Raw genomic sequence first — 23,734 nt, 5'->3', positions numbered from 1 at the left:
AGGATCTCAGAAGAAAGGTAAGAGGGAGTTAAGGGCCCTACAAAATGCCTAAATTCAATACTGAGAAGCTAAACAAAATATACAGCAATCCAAATATGACAGCCATTCCAAAAATGTACAAGAATAGTCACCAAAGGTCTTGATAACTAGGATGAAGAAAAAATTTACATCTGAAACTAAACTCCCTATTTCTAAGAAACAAAATACATACACACATACATACATATACACACATACACATGTATATACATATATAAGAAATAAGATTTAGCGATCTCTAAAAGTTGGAAATAATTGGAACACTCAAAACTATTGACAAAAATGAAGAGGTTCAATCATTTTTATCAAACAAATACAAAGAATTGAATGAGTCAAAGAAATATGAAGGAACTAATTAGATCTAATGACTGATAAAAAAACGGAAGAGCAATCTGAAACTGAATGCGAACCTTATAGTTAAGGTGGAACTTAAAAGAAGAAAAAACGTGAAGGAACCATCAGCAAGAGGGACACAGAACATGGTCAATATCAATAATGAGGATTAGAGTCGGTGAAATAAGAGCCTTGTGGGATGCCACCAAAAATGGGGCAGATTAGAAACTGGGCAGTCAACAACGTCAGATTCAAATGAGTTATACAAATGAATTACAAACAAGTATTAGCGCACGAAGAGGAGAGGTGAAGCCTTCGAAAGAAAATTTTGCTGACAAAGCATTACGCCAGCATTCGTCAAAGTTTCTCTGAAATCCTTCTATGAAATTTCACTCAAAGCAACAGGAAACGACTTCAGCGGCGCCTACGTTCTGAACGGCTAAACTAGTGATACGTAACAATCAAAATATGATTTCGTGTTCCAGAAAACAGAAGCACACAGTTCACGAAGGGAACAAACTCACATAACGGGAAAAGCCAGAGGACGTTTACAAGAACATAAATTATGTACTAATCATGGCTCTGTACTGAAATCCCCTCTACCAAAATTCCGGTAGGAATTCTTAAAGAATGCAATCCACCACCTATATCTTCTTACTGTCTTCCAGCATGCAAACCTACTACCGAGCTGAATACAAGAAAATACTGGAAATGTCACAGTTGCAGTAATAAAGGAGATCAGGAGCATCGATGTCCCGGATTGTAAAGATGTTGAGAAGATGACATCCAATCAAAATCGCAATATATTTACAAGACACGTCCGACCTAAAATTTATGCTCACGTGAAGGAGAATGTTTCATTATGAGACAAGCTCGTTTGAATGAAGCTTTACATATAAATATATACATTATATATATATATATATATATATATATATATATATATATATATATATATAAAAAGATATATGTATATATATATATATATATATATTACACACACACACATATATATATACATACACACACAAACACACACTTATATATGAATATATATATATATATACATTATAGATATATATGGAAATAGCATTATAGATCATATTAGAATCTATATATATAGATATAATAACATTGTAGATATAATTATATATACACACATATATGTAAAAAAAATTTTTTTTTTTTTATTATATATATATATATATACATATTATAGATATCTACATACACACGCACACACGTGTGTGTGTGTGTGCGTGTGTAACCAGCCCATGGCAATTACTTATAGCGTAAGCGTAGATTTTATGGGTCGCAAACTTCTACTATATATATATATATATATATATATATATATATATATATAATATATATTATATATATATATATATATCTAATATATATATATATATGTAAAAAATATATATATTATATATATATATTACACATATTATAGATATCTACATACACACGTGTGTGTGTGTGCGCGTGTGTAACCAGCCCATGGCAATTACTTATAGCGTAAGCGTAGATTTTATGGGTCGCAAACTTCTACTATGGTTCCCTCTCAGCGGTTTTGGACCCTCTTTTCCAACAATTTATGCATGTTCTTCTAAAGCCAAGAGGCAGTTACTGCTGGTTTTGTGGGTCGATTTGCATTTTTTCAGAAACCAGCGTCTTCCAACACTGCCCACGTGACAGCATTATAGAAACAGTAGAAAAAAAAAACACCCTTAAAGTTTTCTCAGACTTTCTTTGTTAAGTATGACAGGAGCTTTAGCATGAATGAATCGTCTCGTTAAGATGACAAACCAATTGCTTTCTTTGAGAAACTCCAGCACCAGCTGTTTTTGCCTATCATGATTCACTGCTGAATCTTTCTGGTTTCAATTGACCAAATACGCTACGTCTAGTTTCTTCAAGTCCCCCTTATCATCCACTGTCCACTCACCCTCTATTCCTCATCCCACACTCCGCACCGACCGCTATCGTCCTTTCTTTGCTTTCATGCATCATCCCATCCATAACGGCATTAAATAGCCATGAAGACTTAACATGGGTCACTTTTATAGCAGCAAATCCCTCTCTTCACTGGTAGTACACATCATCTAAAACCAAAACACTTCGCTTCTATCATACGAGTTTCTGATCGTCCTCAACAAATTTCATTTGATACTATACCTCCTCTGCACTGCATCTTTATCTGCTGTGTTCACTCTTGTTTTCAAGACCATAAACACCATGAGCAGCCTTTTCTTTACTTACAGATTGTTCATATGACCATTTCATAACAGACACTTCAGCCACATACGTATTCCTCTCCCTTGCGTGAATCCAAACTATTCTGTCTTTATTAATCGTCTTATCATATTCCTACTTAGGAAACATTGTTTGCAAACAAAGTTTGCGAACAACGTTTCCTGTCCAGACCTCAGTTGTCGGCAGGATGGTTGTCGGTGCAGTAGCCTCTGTATTCATTTGGTTACTTTAATGCACTCGAGAGGGGATAAGAGAAAGGAATAGAGATCGTGAGGAAGTCTTTAGAAAAAGGAGCCTGTCATGCTGACTTGCTTCTGGCGGAATTGAAAATACATTGTACATGCGTATATATACATTATACATGTGTTTATATACATATACACACAGAAACACTAAATGTTTTCCATTCTGGATGGGAAACAAATATGTGGTGAAAAGTGTTTGCAAACTTTGTTTGCGAACAGTTTGCAAACTGTCTGCGTTTGCGAACTGTTTGCAAACAATGTTTCCTAGTGTGGACAGGCCTATAGTAAATCCCGCTCTTCGCCTCCCTTACAGGATGGTAATAATGTGAGCATAATGGATTCTGCTGCCAATCTTATGGATAAGAAAGGTTCAGTTTTGAAGAGCAGAAAGCACCGCGACTTCTACATAACCCTACAGTGTTCTAACACATTGCCACGATATATTGGTTTCTTGAGGATCCGTCATTTTTCCAATCTTCATAGCTTAAAGGCGATTTACTCTCCAGTAACCGGAGAATAACTAAAGAAAAGTCATTGAGTGTCCATACCAAAAGACGTCAGCGCAATGGGTGAAATCCTGAAGGATTGGTCCTCCAACATTCCCTGCTGTCAAGGACTCCCCCAAGGGTGATGGATATCATCTTTCGCTTAATACTGAAGAGTTTATAATCAATTAGCTACATTTGCAATACTAACCTCTTGCTTAAATTTGTGTTGTGGCAGTAATTCCTTTTCTTTTATGTTAGCTATTAGCTATTCACTTGCACGAGTCAGGTACACTTGAGCCCTCTGGCGAACTCCCAATTGCTTGTACTTATCTGTGCTTGCTTGCATTAATACCATTTCTTACACATTGTAATCGTTAAATCAAGCGTCCTACGGGCAAACGATATTATAAATGAGAGAGAGAGATAGAAAGAGGATAGATGAAAACCACATAACCTACACACACCAATCACAAACCTCAAACTTATGATGCAATAACCGTTAAAAAGGATCAATATACGTGAAGTACCACTAAATAAAACTAAAACTGCTTAAAAAAAGCAGCCGCTGTATTTTCTTGCGAATACGTACTCACGGAAGGCCAATAATTAACGTAGTGAAATTCGTTTTCCGCTTCCAACATTACCTGTATCTTTATATAAATGCCGCTTTCCTAAGTAAAACTAATTACCTTATAAAGTGAATGCCACCTTATGCAAGTACAAACTCACCCTTTGTTCAGCTGTGTCAGGATTCGCCCATTCTGGAAGGTGGTTGGCCGCCTCAATCATCAGGAACTCACCATCACTGTCGACGACTCTGTAGGGGGAGACAAAGGAGAACGCTGTGACACCACAATAACACTGATCTGAGTATTTTAACGTTCTAAATAATGACTTTCCAGTGATATGACATTTTTCTTTAACTATTAAAACTCAAATATCATAGCCCTACTTGTTTCAATTTTGTCTTCTCAATTTTTTATTACTAAAAGTCAAAAGTCATAGCACTACTTGTTTCCATTTTTTCTCAACTTTTTTTATTCCCAAAACTTGAACATCATAGTAATACTTGGTTTCCATTTTTTCTCATTTTTTATTACTAAAACTCAAATATCATAGCAATACTTGCTTCAATTTTTTTCTCAATTTTTTCTATTATCAAAACTCAATTATCATAGCACCACTTTCAATTTAAAAAAAAAAAAATTTTTTTAATCAAAACTCTAATATCATAGCACTACTCGAGTTTCAATATTGTCTTCTTTCAGAATAAGACATTATTACAGATGATATTCATTTATACAGTATAAGCAAGAGGTCTCCTTATATAATGAATCCAACAATGACAGGATGACTTTAAACAAGCACACTGTTCTATTACATCTCCTTTAACAGTTACAAGTTTTTGGTCGCCCATAATGATAAATTTTCGATCTATAAGCCCTAGTCTTAAATCGACTACAATTTTAAATGTTAATTACACAATCACATTTCATCTTAAGGCGATTAAGTCACGAGAGGCGATCGCACATTAATTCCACATACAAATTATTTTCAGCTTCGAAATATTACCAGAAGCGCTGATTTTTCATTTCAAGTCTAGTCTTTCACAAGAACAGTATAGACTGGTTGAACGGATCACTTCTATGTGAAGTGGTGTTAGTTACCCTCCACATCAAGGCACTAGAAGACGACTCATTCTGGAGATTTCGGTGCACCCAAACATGGGATACCTGACCGATCAACCTGGGTAATTGTGCAGATACTAGTGAACACTTGTGGCTATCCGCCTTGCAGGGCTACGAAATGAAGTGAAGATTTCACACCTAAGAGAGCTGGATGAGTATCCATCCAGCACTCGTTCTGGGAAAAGTTGATACCTTCTAAGAATTTCTGTACAATTGGTCTGGGAAAATCGATACCTTATATAATATACGAGTTTCTGTACAATCATGTTGTCAGAAACGGTAACCCAGAAGAACCTCTAGTATATCTATACCATAAATTAGGGTGAGAAATCATGGTATCCTCATTTCTTACTGGTTTTATCTCACCACAGGGAATCACTAGCATCCTTGTCGTTCGTTCATTGAGAAATGGGTCAACAAGTTTTGATATATAAGTGGATTCCACTTAAGACCAAACAATTATTCCTATGTCTGGATCATTTGTAGTGCTAAAATGTGACTATGTAAGACCTGTCTCAATTCCAATAAAGTTCATTAGAATTTGCATTCAGAAACAGCTTATTTCCTTTTTCACGTATGATTAGACGTGGCAAATGGGAACTTACCAGACACTGAATGTATAATGAGCCCCCTCCACATTTTTTTTTTTTTTTTTTTTACAAATGCCAGTGCTCATAGGAAATCAGAAAACAAGGAATAACTTTAGTGTTCCAATTCATTTGTAAAGGACATTCTTTGGCTCCTATTAGCTAAAATAATAGAACTCCTTGCGAGTCACTTTTGCGAAACCCCAGACCTCACAACAGACTACGACTAGTTCAGAGATCCATGGCGCATTCTTGTCTGCTCCATGCCCTATTTACTTACCATTTGGTCAGTCCTGACACAGAGAAAAGTTAAAAAAAAAAAAAAAAAAAAAAACACATTCATGTAAGTTTCACATTTACACGAGTTCAGATGGTTTGCTCTCCAAAGCTTTTGGGGCTAGGTAGCGACTTAATAATGCCTGTCAGAAGGGAAGTGTCCCTGCGCACGATTACTAGGAATACCCTGCCTGAAATTGTTTTGGAAAATCCATGATGCAAGGTCAGAAGCAGACAGTGACTCGAGAAATTTTCTGGGAGAGGGGCGCTTTATTTAAGATTTTCAGTTAGTAGTAGCAGCAGTACTGTGCAGTCTTATCTTTAGGTAACTGACTTATCAGTTAATTCTTCACCTGAATCATCCTCATTTGAAAAGCAAGATAATCAATCTGTGACTGAAAAATGAGAAATCCATATTCAAGAGAGATCAATACCAATGAGGCCTTCGGCAGTCAAGGTAAAAGTCATTTGTAATATCTAATGTGGAGTGAGTCATTAAAATGACTAGATGGGTGTTTTGCTTCTCTACAATCATTTTGGGTAAAAATGTTGAAGTAAGTCATGTACAATACCTATATATAGGTATTTTGCGTCTCTTCACTGGCAATAATTCCTAGAATATGACACAGTGATGTGGCAAGTTCTAACTCAACAGAAGACAGTCTCCATATTTCTAGAAACGATACGAAAGGAGTAGCAAAAATAAAAAGCAACACGTTGACTGTGTATTGGCATGGAAGCTGAGATGTGTACATGATTTGCAATGTGCAAGCATATTCTTGGACACGTCCAATGTAAGACATCACATTAATTAATGAGAGAACAACTAAGAGATACAACAGTTGACATTTTGATTTGCAAACTGACGAGACACAGTCAGAGAATAATGTACACTTCAGTTGTAAAATAAGGTATTATTATGCAGGTTGTTGACCTCACGACGTTGAATGTCAAGAGCGCCTGTGAAGTAGTTACAGGAAAACAAGTGCCATTCCAGCAGAACTCTTATGTAAGCTCTTTTGGTTATACATTTCACTTCTGCAACAATCATCCCACATGGTCCTGGACCCGACAATTACTCAGCATCACCTGGTTGAAATATCAAGATGAAATATTATGTTTGTACTCAAATTTAGTCCTAAATAATATATGACATGAGACTATTCAGAATCACAGTCCCTTATGTCATTTTCATTTCTCAACTTTCACATTCTTGACAAAGAAGGAATAGCTTTTTATATCAAACGTGGCGTATTTTGATTCATGGCAGAAATCGAGAAAGCTCCTTTCTTAAGCAATTCAGACTTTCCTTATTCATGAGTGGGCGACAATCAAAGATTGCTATACACAGTTGATACATTAGGCAACACGGTAATTTGTGCTATTAGCTAACATGGTAACCTCACCTTCTGTAACCAGTTAATGCTTCGAACCAAAAGAGTAACGAAAGTGGATCATATGTATATGTGTGTGTGTGTGTATATATATATATATATATATATATATATATATATATATATATATATATATCTATATGCAATCATAACTCAATCAACAAACAATTTAATTAAAGGGCGACGTTTCGTTCAAGGATACACCTGCTCAGTTGACGGATGTATGCTCGGTTGAAGGACAGACAAAGCCTCCAGGCTAGAATACATATGGGATCAGGCGCGACACACGTGCGCGGTTCCCTTGCTGAAACGGGGATAGAGTCTCTCACAGTGTACATCTCTACTAAACTGTGTGTGTGTGTTTTTTTCAAACAAGTGCTAAATAACTGTGCTGTACATCAAGTCATCATGGTTCCTAAGAAGGCTAAAGATTCTAGCATGAGCTGTGCAAAGAGATTCAAAAGGAACACATACCCATGGAAACATGCAGTGGCAAGACATACAATTTCTACCATGATAAAATGTAAAAAGCTCATCAAAGAAGCTTATATTCCAAGAGTGATACCCGCTAAGAAACAAAGGTCTCAGACATTTAAAAGGGTTGAGAAACCATTGTTCATTTGGATAAATATATGACAGTTAGCTGGTCATCATGTTTCTGAGGCCATCTTACGTGAACAGGTAAGAATACGTACTGATCTCTTGAAGACCGCCCCTGGAACGAGTGCTGATACAGGTCGCACAAAAAAGTTCAAACCCGTCATGGGTGGTTTGAGAAACCCAAGACGTGGTATTCACTTTGTGGTGAGGCATGGGCAGGCTGCCACTTCTGACGAAGATGCTGCTGTGAAGTGTGTTAAGGAGTTCGAGCCCAAAATAAAGTCTGCAAGTTTAGTTCCCCACAAGAGTTCAACTGTGATGAAATATGCCAGTCTGTTCACCCATGAGGAGAAGTCGCTGCCAGGTCGCATGCTAATGAAGGACAGGCTAATTCTTTTGCTCTGTGGGAATGCAAGTGGGAACCTAAAACTAAAGCTTTTGATTTTCTACCATTCAGAAAACCCAAGGGGTTCTTTGGTTAGCTTTTTGCGTCCCACCCCCTCTTACTCCCCCACATCACCGTCACTGACCTACAGGCCCATGGAATTCCCCAGAAAGGCAATGTCCTCTGCAGCAGACAGCCTCAAAGCCTTCAAAGTCCGTATTAGCTACAGCATCTGGCCACAATTTCCTCTAAGCCGGATTCAGGTTCTTGTAAAAGACATACATACTCTCAGGCTTTGCCTATGAAGCTTATGCAATGGCAGATGTTGAAGTGGTTCTTCCAGAATTCTCTTAGGGTTGGCCCTGTATTAGAAGTCACTTCAGTTCACCTCTGGAATCGTGCTTTGCAGCGTCCTTTCTGCCCATGGCTGCAACCCCTTTCATTACTTTTACATACTCTTTCTTCTTTATTACTTTCAGCGCACTCCTAACAATTGCTCCATAGTGCCACTGCAAGGTTTTTCCCCTGTTTCACCTTTCAAACCCTTTTCCTACTAATTTCCGTTTCAGTGCTGAATGACCTCGTAGGTCCCTTCACTTGGCATTTGGCCTTAATTCTATATTCTGTTCTTTTGTGTAGTTTCTTGAAATGAGAGAGAAACTGTTGTTCCTTGGGCCGGATGAAAGGAGTCGTGTTACGGGGCAAGAACCTCACCTCCATAAAGTTAAACTCCCATAGCAACTCAACCTCCAACCTGGAGGATGAGCAGGGGCATAGTTCATTACAAATAGAACCTTCAGAGGTAATTGTTTCTCCACAAGGTATTTTTTGACGGTATGACCAGCCACTTCATTTATTCATCTCTCTCTTTCAACTCTTTTAAATTCTTTATCACATAAACTTTGCTCTTGTTTTCTTTCTTACATTTAAAACTAAACATGTTTGGCACTGGCAAGAGTTACTTTCACAATATAAAAAGCCCAGAGCATGTGCAGGTGGTGAATTAAATAAGCAAAAGAAATAAGGGATTACAATGGATTCAGCATTTATGCTTAAAAACCATGCACTGGTAGAGCAAGACCATTTCAGTACTTTTTGTTTTGAATTTTACGCATACCAAAGATTTTTTTTATTTCAATCTGTGATTACAACAAATGCTATTATCCTGCTTCTTTTCAAAAGGCCATTATTCCCATAGCATATCGTTTATGGATTCCCAAGCAATGGATTACTCTTTCTTTCAGTTAAAATGCATGCATTTTACTAAGATGTATAGCACTGTATTATCTGGCCAGCACCACAGTACAGCACCCTCCTTCCCACCAAATACTGCATTAAGAAGCTGTGTAAAATACACTTACTTGCCAATGGTTTTAAACTGTCAGTTTCTGATATGTCTGTTGTTAAAGTTGAATGAAATTTGTGGATGGGATCTTCAAGATTATTGTAGGAAATATGTGTTTTGGAAGGTGTCAAGGATGTTCAGCCTCTTTAGTTGCCCCCTCAGCCCACAATATCCTCAAGAGCTGTCACCAACAAAGGTTTAGGTGGTAATTTGACATCAATTCTTTTAATTAAAGATGCAAGCAAACGTCCTGAATCGGTGTAATTTATAAAACATTCTCCGATTTTTCACGATCTAAAAATATATTGCATTGCTGTAAGTACTGCATACAATTTAGTAGTGAACACTGAAAAGAAGTAGGCAGCTTTTCTTTATTACAATTAGCTACTAAAGCCAATCCTACTTTATAAGCTGGCTTTGATCTGAGTATATGTTATTCATGTTCAATTGCCGAGTGGTGCGTTTTAAAAACACGAAAGCCGAAACAAATGTAAATCTCTAAGCTGAGAAAAAGGGTGTCATTACTAAGTTTACTTACAATTACCATCTTACCTAGACCCACTTCACGGATTAGGATTTTATGAAAATTCTCAACAGAGAAGCGCGAAAAGCTAACATAAACGGTCTCCAAGATTTAGGGGTTCATTACAAAACTTAACCAGTAAACCTATCAGGTCTCATAAAAAAAAAAACTATAACTTATTTCGAGGATACCAATACTAAAGAGTATTGGTATCTTACACCCTGTATTAACACGCAATATGGAAATACCCTCCGCCACGATTACACAACTCTGATGAACTTCCTAAAAAAATGAGTGGAGGGTGGTGGGAGAACAACAAATAAAGCTGCTTATTGAAATATTAATGTTGTCCCTGTTGAATTAAGCAGCAAATACAGGGCATGCTTGCTACACAACTGAACTGAGCAACAGCCTGGGCACAAAAGCTCTCAGTCTCGCATCCTCATCCCAAACACTCATGCACAGAATCATGAGGTTGACACCTCTTGAAGCCATCCTTTTTAATAAAAAGGATATAATGTAAGCTAGCATATAATTTATTTATATATAATACATATATATTACATATAAAATATATTATACATATCACTATTTTATACAACGTCTATGACTAAAACTAAAACCCCCCCCCTGTTTGTTTTTTTTTAAAACAAAAAATTATTTAAAAAAAGCATAATAAATGGCTACGGAGAACCCGAAACACTGGCGTGCACGAAAAATAGGTGGCACTTGAAATCCAGGCCCATATTTCAGATACTTGCCGAAATAAAGCTGTTAAGTCATATCATAATGAAAGTGACAGGAAGAAAGTATGGCCAAAGTACAAACATTGTTTAACTATCCCACAGGTTTTGAGTCAATCCAATCAATTCTAAAAATATTCAAGGGAAGTGTAATCTAATCGTACAACAATATTGCAAACAACATGCTTGTCAGAAACTGTCCTCAGCATTAGTGTCCTTAGCCTCCACAATAAATTCTTCTCTCATCTGGAATTCTTTAAACAGACTGGGACTGTAATAGCAGCCCCATCCCCCAACACCTTGGTTAATCCAGTACCTAAGTTAATCCCAGGTAGCTGCTCCTCATCTGAAGATCACCAATAAATTTAATGACCTTTTTATGCACTACAATTTTTTATACGTTCCTTTAACCTTTGTAATCCTTTTCCTGGAGTATGTAGTGTGCTTGAGAACGCCATAAAACCAAGAGCAATCTTGAACTTCGTTGTGTCTCTTCTTTACAACAGTCCTGTTATTTTTCTACAGGATTCTTATACACAGCGCTGTGTATTCAGAATTCGAAAACCTTAAAGAAAATGAGTCAACAAAACAAAAGAAAACGTTTAAAAATCTTAGGCGATCACAAGTGGGGTCCGTTTTATTTTTAGTTCTTTATAGCGCATTCCGACCACACATGAAGAAGGGAATATATTCCCCAATAGTTTTATGGATAAAAAATTGCCATGCATACACGTACTGACAACACTTTGAAGCAGGAGTGGCTGCGACCTTTTTTTCTATTTTTCTTCAAGTACCATGACAACACTTACGTATAAAAAAAAATCACAAATACAAAATGAAATGTCAAAAAAGTTCTCTGCAACCAGGGGCGCTCAATTTGTTCTGGACTTATCTTTTTTTCTACGACAAAAAGCCAGATATCAGCACGGACTTCTCACCCAAGACATAGAACAAGAATTCGTTCTTCAAATTTGGCATGATATGTTTCTACTAATCATGGTCAAAGCTCACCACCGTCTTTGGAGAGCGTGAAAGAAAAGAATTCGTAAACAAAGTCACTACAGAAGAGACCAATTCTCGTCAGCTTTGCTGATGTTTATCTACATTATGCTGGCACAATAGTGACGGTTAGTCATGTGGAAAGGAACATGTTGTTCATCAAGGACCTCTTATGTCGCTGAAATGCAGAGGCTGGTTACATCCGGATGAAACACGACAAAACATTCCATAAAACCGACTTTTCTATAGAAATAGTAATGGGGGAAAATAAGTCAAGAGCCTGTAATGAATGATCATCATTATTACTTTCATGAATAGCAGAAACCTGACGTTGACGAAGAAACTTGTAGGCTGCTGTCACAATAAAAGGTAAGAAGCTCCAACTTAAGACCTGAATTAGTTTTCCCCTGAAAGAGGGGGTTCCTGAAGGTTGCTATAATAGATTCACATCAACCGTGCATTTGATGTCAAGGCCAGTCCCTTACGACGCTCCTGATTGGCTATTGATAAGCCAATCACAGGGCAGGAAACTCTCAGTCTCTCGAGAGAGTTCACATGAGTAGGATCTGTGTTCCACCTCCCCCGAAGTATACGTCTTTCAAGAGTGGTGGAACATACATCCTGCCTATGTGAACTCTCTCGAGAGACTGAGAGATTCCAGCCCTGTGATTGGCTTATCAACAGTCAATCAGGAACGTCGCAAGGGACTGGCCTAGACATCAAATGCACGGTTGATGTGAATCTACTATAGCTTATGTCCTTATACCAAGGATGGCGCCAGGTGTTGTCCGTCCGGTTTGCCAGGAATTAATTATGGGATTAGGGTCCTATAGCCAGCCCCACGCCCTGTCTCATGATTGCTCAGAGCTAGTGGGGGCTACGTCGTCTGGCACTCCTTGGTTGACATCTATGCATGTGCTTAAAGGCATATATATATGTGTATATATATATATATATATATATATATATATATATATATATATATATAACATTTATTATCTATATTCCCATATGTGTATGTATCTATACATAAATTTATAATAGCGATTTTAAGGGGTAATTCAAAGTCAGCTAAGCCAGAGAACCAAACTTAAAACACCGTGACTTCTATACCACAAGAAATAATCCAGATATTTCCGATTCACACACAGAGTTGTTTTTTAAATATATGCGTAATACCTAACTGTCCACCTACAAATTAATACAGGTTGGCTCACGTCCTAAAAACGAACCCCCCCCCCCCCCCACACCAACACAAGTAGGCAAATGAAAAAACTAATACACTGTGACAATAATGAACTAAGGTTTAACGATGAAAACTGTAGTCCCAAAGACTTCCCTGGAAATAGTGGTAGGTTAGAAACCTTTCTGGGAATGAGAATTTTTTCATTAATTTCTCATGGGATCTCAAGGCTTTCCACTGCCTATATTAGTATAATAATCTGACGAAATAAAAGTTGAACGAACACTGCAGTCATTACAAAGCCATTGTTAATGTGGTTCTCAACATCAAAGTTCACCTACCGCATTATCTATCACAGCTCTCGATCGGGACGCTACATGTTTTTCTATTTCTACATAATCATCTGTGATTGAACTTCTCTACATCTCATTAACATTACAATAAGAAATCCCCCGCCAACCAGTGCCAGTGCAAATGGATGGACATACGTATGTACTATAGTATTCAGGGCCCAGGGGGCAAATGGTCTCGTATAATAACATTAAGAGGGTTTCACTTTCACTTTTTTTGACACAGCATATCAAGGTCACATCTCTATTAATGTTACAAATATGAAAGTACCAAACAACTAACAAAACCCCGCCAGAATATTTTTTGTTGGCGAGACTGTATTTACTTTCCCTTTCAGTGCAAACCAAACTCTTCTCATCTGCTCCTCATAACGATACATAAAATCTGTAATATTAAATCACATTTTAGTCGTATTATTCTAAGAAGACCCATCCAAAACAAATGCTAAAATGACACCCTGAGACATTTATGACGCTGCAGGGGACATCTCCCCTTGGAGATCGGTACGAAAACAAAAAAAGCATCAAAACATCCCATTTCATCCCTCATTAAAATAAGCGCGGAGGGGATTGGGGAAAAAAACAAGTGACGAATTTATTTATAGCTGCTGGAATGGACGAAGGCTCTCTCTCTCTCTCTCTCTCTCTCTCTCTCTCTCTCTCTCTCTCTCAACAACAACTATGCCCTTCTGTCCATTACACAACAGCTACTTTACCTGTCTGAAAAGGGTCCTTCTACCCATCCCCAACCGAGCCCTTGCAGCAATTGACAGGTGAGGAGGAGGAAGAATGTGGTTTTTGTAGGCGATGCTCTACAGCTCTATTGGCTTACGCTATGTTAAAGGTCCCAAGCTGACAAAACATTTTGAAACGGCGCTTAAACATCTGGCACATGCAGCGGAGGAGGAATGGGAGGAATTTCAAGAATGAGCGTAACTCCAAGGGACGGGAAGAGATAGATAATATGCAGTAGGTACTACTCGAACAAACATCTGAAGCGGCTGGCTGGTCTTGAAACTCGCATAACAATCGAGCATTCTGTACGATATGCTCATCCTCAGGCAACCAACTTACAATCAGATTAACATTTCAGTTCCAAAACTATTCATCCAAATGCTACAAACGACTAAGATAATTACTCAACCCTGCTAAGTTCCAGCTATAAATCAATTCTGAAAAAAAAGCTGACCAACTAGCCAGTGTTCGTAATAATATAACACGGAAGAATTGACGAAAGAAATCCTGAAGACGAAGGCTCTCCTAGTTCTTGCCAGACAGCAACTCGTCGAAGGTATTGCACAAAATGGCTTATATAAAGTTTTACGAAGAATCAAACTAAAGACAGCTGTAGTTAGTTTCAAAACGAGATTATTCTAATCCACTGTCCATTGCTATCAAACACCTCAAAACCATCGAGACCCCGAGATCACTTCGTCAAAAGTGTGGGATGAATTCTACAGAAGGACAAGATTCATAGAGGAACTACTAGAAAAAAAACTTCAACTCCCAAGAGGTGGGATTCGAGACACTCTTTTCATGCTGTTAGTGCGCATCCCCATGACAAAAAACTTGTGTCTATTTGCTCCTGCATTGCGATGCGGACATAACTGGCTCATCAGAGCCATCAAAGTATCAGTAATAAATCCCTTCAGCTCTTCACGGCAGCCTTCACTGAAGGCCACGCATATTTCACGTCACAGGATATTTCTGGCTAGACCTAGCCCTTCAACTTAAAGAATCACACACACACACACAAATATATATATATATATATATATCTATATATATATATATATATATATAATATATATATCTATATATATATATATATATATATATATATATATATATATATATATATATATATATATATATATTTCAATACCCTTCTACAACCATCCATCCAAATGTACATTACGTAGAGTTGCGCACTGTGTAAGCGTTTTAGAGGGGCGATAAAAAAATGTCCCTGCTATGCAATAAAAGTCAATAATAAAATTATACTAATCCACAGAACAGAAGGCTTTACAATAAAATGGTAATAAATGCATCAATAAAAGCTTCATAATCATACAAGTGTCAGATACAAACAAAGAGCGGCAATAAATAAAAGCCTTTGCGGAAGTGAACCACTCGCTACGAAACTGCCTATCTCGTCGTCGCTTCTTTTTACGACGATTTCGAGTCCTGTGCGTTTGGTTCACTAGGAAAATAGAGTAAGGACTTCATCAAGACGGGAAACAGAATACACACGCACTCATTTCACAAGCAGGTATATGGGTGCAAATGTATGCATTAACGCTTGTAAACTGTTATGAAACAGAACACCATTCAGTGCAAGACTAGTACTCGGGTACAATGACGAATGATACAATCAAGTACTTTCCTCTGCGAGAGCTTCACTAAATACGAAACGTTCAAGTGTCTACATGACAAGGCTTCTTCTTCTGCCTTGACTTTCCCTTCGTGCAGTTTCCCTCTTGTCGTGAACACAGACTTGAAAATAACTGTAAACGTCCGCTCAGGGGAAACTTGGTCCCGTTCCAAAAATTTTATTTGAAATAACACTTCGACGCCACAAGGTTACTGATTCCCATCAACTTATCTGGCGTCATAACTGCGGTGGTCACTGACGACAAGGTTACTCAAGCTAAGGTCGTCTAAAGTACTATTGCAATGGACTTTTTTAACATCTCTAATTGTACAGGTGGAATACAGAATCCACAAACAAGATATTATAAATAAAAATCCTGTTAAATCGTGTTTTAGTTCACTTTCTTACACCTTACACAAAAGGGGATTTAGAATTTAATCTTGGGAAGGAGCTACTGCCTGCGCTACATGAAACAGGGATCTCAAAACTTAGTACCAAAAGGACAAAAATAAAAATACGCCGAGGATTTCTGTGTGAAGTTTCAAATGATCAAACAATGAATTAATCTAAGTCAAGAAATAGGTGAAAGTGATTGCTCACAAAAACGCTACAGCACAAATCAAGAACGAAATCAATCAAAACAAGAAAAGGAGAAACAGCACTAACTGAAGTCGAGGACGACGACGACGACGACGATGAGGAAGAGGCGGTGTTGACAGAAAGACCTTTGCTGCGGCACAACCAACAGGTGCAAAGCCTTCCGTGATCTTCCATGATGATGATTTACCGTTCAACTCTCACGACACGGAAATAACACTAAATTTCACTGCGATGGGGCACCAAACGCCGGCCCAATTAACACTCCAAGACACCACCGATATCACGCTCCGAAGCAACACAGCAAAGGTTTGATCTAAGGAGAAATATGAAAACTTGGCACTGTTATCACTGAATGGACCAGGTATGGCACTTGCACTTTGAAAAGCTTTCAATAATCACAATGACATCCTTCCAACGAAATACGATCAGAAATATGACAAAATGGCAGTAATATTGAGCAGCAAAAGGACTGAATGGAGTAATTCTCACTGCTAGAGTAGGGAGGCAGGGGGAGGCAGGGGGAGACGGTGGGTGGGGGGTGCTGCTGGTGCAGCAAGTAGTAAGGTAAGCAAGAAAGAGCAAGAGAATAATGCGTGTTGGTGAGGCACAGTGGAGCCACAAACTGAATCTCTGGCTGCCTGGCTGAGTGTACAGAAAGTCCGCCCTCCACAAAGGCGGCCCTCCCCAGTCCCCTCGCCTCCTCCCACAGTCGCAAGACTCACAACATAGCCCCTGTGGTGTTGTACTGCTGGGCTGCCTCGTCACACCTACAGGAACTCCATCAAACGCTCATCTTGGCTGCTGCTGCTGCTGCCGCTGCTGCCACCAAACCCTGCCTGTGATCTTTAACCTCTTGGCCATGTTCTCATGCAACTAAGTGAAACATTTAACTCTGGCGCCTCTTGCTTGCTTTCATTCAGTGCAACGGCACCAAAAGGGGCTTCTCCGTCGTGGATGCAGGAGTACTCCGACCACACACAACCCGCAGGACCTTCTTACAGAGATTTCCTTTCCGTCTATTTCCTAAATTCACTATAGAAGCCAACGTGTCCTTCAAGAAATAACACAAAAAAGCGACCTTTCTCTCCTTGTCGCATCCACATCCACCGGCATGTGGCTCTATCGTGCCATGTCCTCATACCTCGTCGCAAACATAATCAAGCGGTAGGGGTACGAGTATATGCTAGACTCTGCCTCCATAGAAATAAAACTGTATGATTCTAACCTCATACATATTGATGCATGGAGGAGGACAGCCACGGTGCCTACTTCAAGTAACCAGAGCTTCCCGTGACTAATGACATGCCTGTGACAGGCACACAATGACAACAAACGGGATATAAGGCGCCAAGAAATCAGCAGAAGTCACCTGATTCATGTTTCATTACCAGTGGAATACCCAAAGCTTCGCTGTTGCTTCGGTACTATTTCCAAGGTCAGTGTTCAGCGCTCGTTGTGATCGTTACTTTCCACAATCGCCTCAGAAGTGACAGGAGACGAAAGGCGGGGAAGATTCCTTCAACAGGACCCGCATCAAATTCCACAGGAACAAATTGAAAGTAAAACTTTCCGTACCGTTACCGATAACAAAAAAAGGACATACATTATGTAAAATGGCCATGCGCACGCACGCGAAAACACTCGCATCCATACTGCGCCCGCATATAAACGATATATGTATATGCATATAAATACATACAAATAAATAAATAAATAATATATATATATATATTATATATATATATATAAATACACAAACACACATATATACTCACATATGGTGTACATAATCAAGTCAGCGATACAATACTGACTGTAATTCACAAAAACATATTTCGAAAATACACATGAAGATTAATTGACCCGTATATCTAAACTCACAAACCGCATTATATCAACACTTGGCATGTACGTGACATTACGCACGTATGTACAACAGCTTTATCAACTGACAGTAGCAAGATAAAAGACGAACCCGAAGTCTACAGCCAAAAACGAGAGAGAGAGAGAGAGAGAGAGAGAGAGAGAGAGAGAGAGAGAGAGAGAGAGAGAGAGAGAGAGAGAGAGTTTGTTTGTAAAGTGTTTTTACATTGCATGGAACCAGTGGTTATTCAGCAACGGGACCAACGGCTTTACGTGACTTCCGAACCACGTCGAGAGTGAACTTATATCACCAGGAGAGAGAGAGAGAGAGAGAGAGAGAGAGAGAGAGAGAGAGAGAGAGAGAGAGAGAGAGAGGCGGCATCATAAAGGCTGAAAATTGCCTATGGGTGGGCTATCGTTAAGGGCTGCCCACCAGAGTCCTGCAAAGGACTACACCCTCCTAGCATACATTTACAATTCAATTCTTCTTTCCTTGTTTTAGACACAGAAGTTCACTTACTTTTACGACAGCGTTCCAGTCTTCTAGTACCTTTTCTTTTCAACTTCCCTTAGACACATGATGACTTCAAATATTGGCAAAAAAAAAAAAAATCTACTCGAAAGCACTAGATCTTCGTTGACAACCTGAAGCCAGTACTGAATCCATGATAACCGAGTCCCATACGGACCTCCCACCTGGTGGCTTATTCACCCGTATGAGACTGACTTCTAATTATTATTTCTTCTCCTGAACTTTTTTTCTCCTCTTTCTTTGACCATCTCAATTTCCATGGCAATACCTCTTTAACATTATTTCTTACCATTCTCTGCGTCATTCAATATTTCATTTTTCCAGCAAATATAGAAGGTTTGCATAGTGCTCAATTCTAATTCAATTTATAATAACTGCTTCATTTTTAACTTCAGGAGCAAATTCTTATGCATATTTCAATTACTGTTTTAACTCAGTTCAATAGCTAATGGTTTCACTCAAAATAAGATGTACATCATTGAGATATACTGAGGCCAAGGAGCCAAATAGTAAGCAAATTACAAAATACCAATTCTATTCCCTAAATTTGGAATAGAAGTAAATTAAAAAGCATAAAGAATAGTGGATAGAGAAAACGGGAAAATTAAGCAAAACAAAACTAACAAAGGAAACGAATTTATGAGAAAAACTACAAGATAAACAAGATGAAATTCAAAATTGACGCTCGGCCACTATAAAGAAAATGAAAACTGGTTTTCTCAATTACTATGAGAAGCATTAAAATAAAAACAGTAGGTGAAACACTGACAAACAGCAAAAATACCATCAATTTTCAAGTCCAGGAATATATAATACTCCCAGGTCATATATCTGCTATTGTTTGAGACATAGTGCAACACAATTAAGAGTTCAGTTCTTTATAGTGCAAAAAAAGAAATCTGATTTTTTGGGCTGTTTCAAAGATGCATTTTGTGTTCATAATTAAGATTTCACATATGTTAATACGTCACATACTTTTAAATGCACAAGTGCACATAAAATACATATTTTCTAACTGCAACAATAGAATGAATTTTACAACTAATGTGATCATGAAGACGAGGTGTGAAGCTGATCAGATCTTCTCCCCACAAGATAATGTACGAAGTCCTTCAATAACGCATCGACACAAAGGGATCACACAAGACTCCCCCAACTGAAAAACACTATTTTACAACGGGCTGATAGACTTATAGCCAGGAAAAAAAATTACACAAGAACAAATAGAAATACATCAAAGTAACCTCCAATTACTGGCCTGTATATGTATATGTAATAGTAAAGTATCTGCCGACGGTCCATTACATTTCCAAGCTTCCAAAAACGATAGTAACATAAATAGAGCAACAGGAAGTTAATACAGCTACCGACTTTAATAAGCAGCGGTGAATTAATTGCCAAGGGATTAGTATACATCAAAGTATCCAAAAACTGATTTAATATATTATTATTATAATAAAGTAAGCGGTTATTGACTAGAATGACTTTCAATTTATGACCGTAATACATGAAAAAGTCATCAAAATGACTTAAGGACACCGTTCCTTATGTCCTTTTCGCGTTCTCTTTAAGTGTCTTTAACGCTATAAATACACGAAGATCAGCTATTCAGGCGAGTCTATTGATGGTCTCAGTGTCAACGTCGAATGAGTGGCGCAACAAGCCTCTCTACATGGCCGCCTATGTCCAGCTTGTTTTCTGCAAAGCTCTACTCAAATCTGGACTGTCACAGAATACTGCAGGTAGATCTCCTAGGCATCGTCCTAGAACGCGTCCGCTGCATGATTAAAATGATTTGCCGACAGGAACTAAACTAGGCTATGATATATGTATTGTAGAGTCATCCTTTTCTCCAACATTGTACCTTACACTGGTCACTTTCTGGTGCCCAAGTCCCCTTTGTACCTTTTCGTGGTGGTCAATTTCCGTTTCCTAACATTAGAATAAATATGACTGGGACCCTAGACGGATGGTCTCTTGTTCGACAATGTTTTATACGTTGTATTTTAACAAAAACCTTTCCCCATTCACAAATGCTCCCCAATCCCCTTTTCCTAGCGAGAGCAATCACATTTGCTGTCCCAAGGCCCTTGATTCCTCACGTCACTGGACTGTGGAACATTCAGTTTCCCTGAGGATGTCGTGCTATTGGAACCTCAGAAGTTCAAGAGAAGACGCAACGCATTACTACCCTAATAGATTTTCCCCTGTATTGTAGTCATTCATTTCCATGCTTATCTATTTATTTATTAATGTATATTAAATATTTTTCTTCTTTAAAAACTTATCTCTCCTTTATTTATTTCCTAACAATTTTTGTTACTTCTTTTAAATGAACATCATATTCTTAGGTTAGCTTGAATTTCAAGTCCGCATGAATAGGGTTACTTTAAAAAAATAATAATAATAATACGAGTAATAATAAAAATGATAATCTATTTATTTCAGGTCATAGAGGAATGACTGCACTATTGTAAGGTGCCCCTGGTGCTAAATATAGCAGAGGCCTCGTTGCCTTCGGGTGGTTTTAGTTAGTCAAGAAAAGGCATAGATACTGTTGACCTATACCAGTTGTCATTGAAACCACTGGAATGAGTACCTTACTCCAGGTAACCTTATCTTCATTAGGGAATTCCTCCTGGGAAACAAAATCTGTAATAGTCTTGGACTCGTCATTCTAAGAACGACTGATGAGTAGGGAGAGGCTCTCTAATGACCGCTAGGTCAGTGACTTGCAGAACATTTTCAAAATCAGAATGAGAGTCAATTAGTAAACAATTCAGAAACCTCCTTGATGAATTATGACTGGACGAAAGTTTTGCAGACTTCCATTGCTGGTCAAGAATTTGGTCCTTTTTTGTTGACATAAACATGCAATGGGAAATTTCATGGGATTAGCAGCATCAAACACCTACAAGGAAGGCACGTCAATGGGGCGCCTAACTCCCTAAAATGCAGTAACATTCATCTCTCTTACAGATTCTTGCACTTCCTCATTATCGAGATCTTGCCTTTCACTCAGTAACAGTTACAAATGTGCACTTCTACGATAACTGTCTTTTCCTCTTCTGTGATATTGACTTGTTTTCATCCATTCACTTCAGTTTATTCCATATATATATATATATATTATATATATATATATATATATTATATATATACATATATATATATATATATATATTAATAAAAAAGTCATGTCAATAACCTCAAAATTTTCATTCCTTTCCATTCAAAATCCACATAATTTCCATAATGGAGAACAAGAACAAAATTCTCTCATTCATTTATACCAACTCTGGCTTCCATAGTTTTTGCATACAGCCTGCTACCTTCTTTCCTTCACTCATTCAGTGACATACTTCCCATGTACTTTTAAATATCTATACAACTGAACTACTTCCCTTCTTCCACCACCCTCGTTACAATTCAGTGCATAGCCACTTCCATTCCTTCACTATCCTTATTAACATTCCGAGCTCCAACTCTCTAGCATCTGTTTAACCCCATAACCTTAGTTATGCTCCCATTCACGTAGCTTTCTCCTCTTGCAAAATCTTTGGGACTCTTCTAATATCTTCGGCAGTTTCTACTCACTATCCCCAGCCGCCACGATATACCCCACAAACACCAACCAGTCCCCACTCCATAGACAACTTATTTATAACAAACACCAGTTCCTTGTTGGACAAGTAGTTTACGTGCTCACCTACCGATTCGGTATTCCCGTGTTCGATTCTCCGCTCTGCCAACGTGGAATCAGAGGAATTTGTTTCTGGTGTTTAGAAATTAATTTCTCAATATAAGAGGGTTCGGATCCCACAATAAGCTGTAGGTCCCGTTGCAAGGTAACCAATTGGTTCCTAGCCACGTAAAAATATCTAATCATTCAGGCCAGCCCTAGGAGAGCTGTTAATCAGCTCAGTGGTCTGGTTAAACTATGATATACTTATTTTTTCTTACAAACACCAACCAATCCCCACTCCATAGACAACTCATTCCTTAAAGCCCCGTACACACGGTCGAGCTTTGCTCGATGTGATGTCAGAAGCGAAGAAACAGCGGAAAAGGTTCTGACTTTTCCCGCTTCTGACGTCACATCAAACAAAGTTCGTCGGGCAAAGCTCGACTGTTTGGACGGGGCTTTATAAGCACCAACCAATCCTCACTCCACAGACAACTTATTTCTTACAAGCACCATCCACTCCCCACTCCATAGACAAATTATTTCTTACAAGCAGTATCCACTCCCCACTCCATAGACAACTTATTACTTAACAACTTTCCCCCAATGTTCACATCCTTCACTGTTCGCATCACTCCATCCATAATGACGTCAGAAAGCTATGAGGACATAACATACCCTGTTCATGACCTCTTTTTCTAAACTAGTTACTCTCCCACCACCCGAATGCTCAAGCACACAATTTACTACTATCATAAAAACTTTCCATGACCCTCAAACTTTACTTCTATAACATGTATCCTCAAGAGCCTCCAAAATGCCACTTTATCAGTTCTTTTTATATCTATATTCAAGATGTCTTCAGAAATACTAAAGAACAAACTGGTTACAATTTATACTCATTATTTACCACGGGGGAGACATTTTAGAGACAATACCTGTCAAGACTTTCACATAGTGTGCGCATGCAAACACACACACATATCTATACATACATACATGTATCTTTATCAATTTTAACGTGTTCTTTTTTTTTAATGAGTGACCTTTTCTTTCTCTCTGTATTTCCCATTACCTTCTGCTGCTTCCTTCTAATGAACACCATATTCTTTAGAAACTTGAATTTCAAGTCAATGGGCCCTGTGGGCTTGTTCCATATGATTAGGGTTCATCTTTTGAATAATAAGTACATGTATATAAACAATACACAGACATATCTACCTATTTATTTATCTATACATTC

At 38.2% G+C, this 23,734-nt stretch overlaps 1 protein-coding gene across 1 annotated transcript in view; it reads right to left on the bottom strand.

The window, feature by feature from the left end:
• Window positions 1-4,054: 4,054 nt before the first annotated feature.
• The window catches only part of LOC135197511 (protein ecdysoneless homolog), a 78,667-nt gene continuing 58,987 nt past the window's right edge, over window positions 4,055-23,734 (bottom strand). Inside the window, exon 4 of the mRNA XM_064224573.1 lies at window positions 4,055-4,181. Within this exon, the coding sequence (XP_064080643.1) occupies window positions 4,055-4,181 (127 nt within the window). The remainder of the gene's footprint in view (window positions 4,182-23,734) is intronic.

The sequence above is a fragment of the Macrobrachium nipponense genome, chromosome 21, assembly GCF_015104395.2.
Source record: "Macrobrachium nipponense isolate FS-2020 chromosome 21, ASM1510439v2, whole genome shotgun sequence".
Classification (NCBI taxonomy): domain Eukaryota; kingdom Metazoa; phylum Arthropoda; class Malacostraca; order Decapoda; family Palaemonidae; genus Macrobrachium; species Macrobrachium nipponense.
This window is presented reverse-complemented; position numbering and strand designations above follow the sequence as displayed.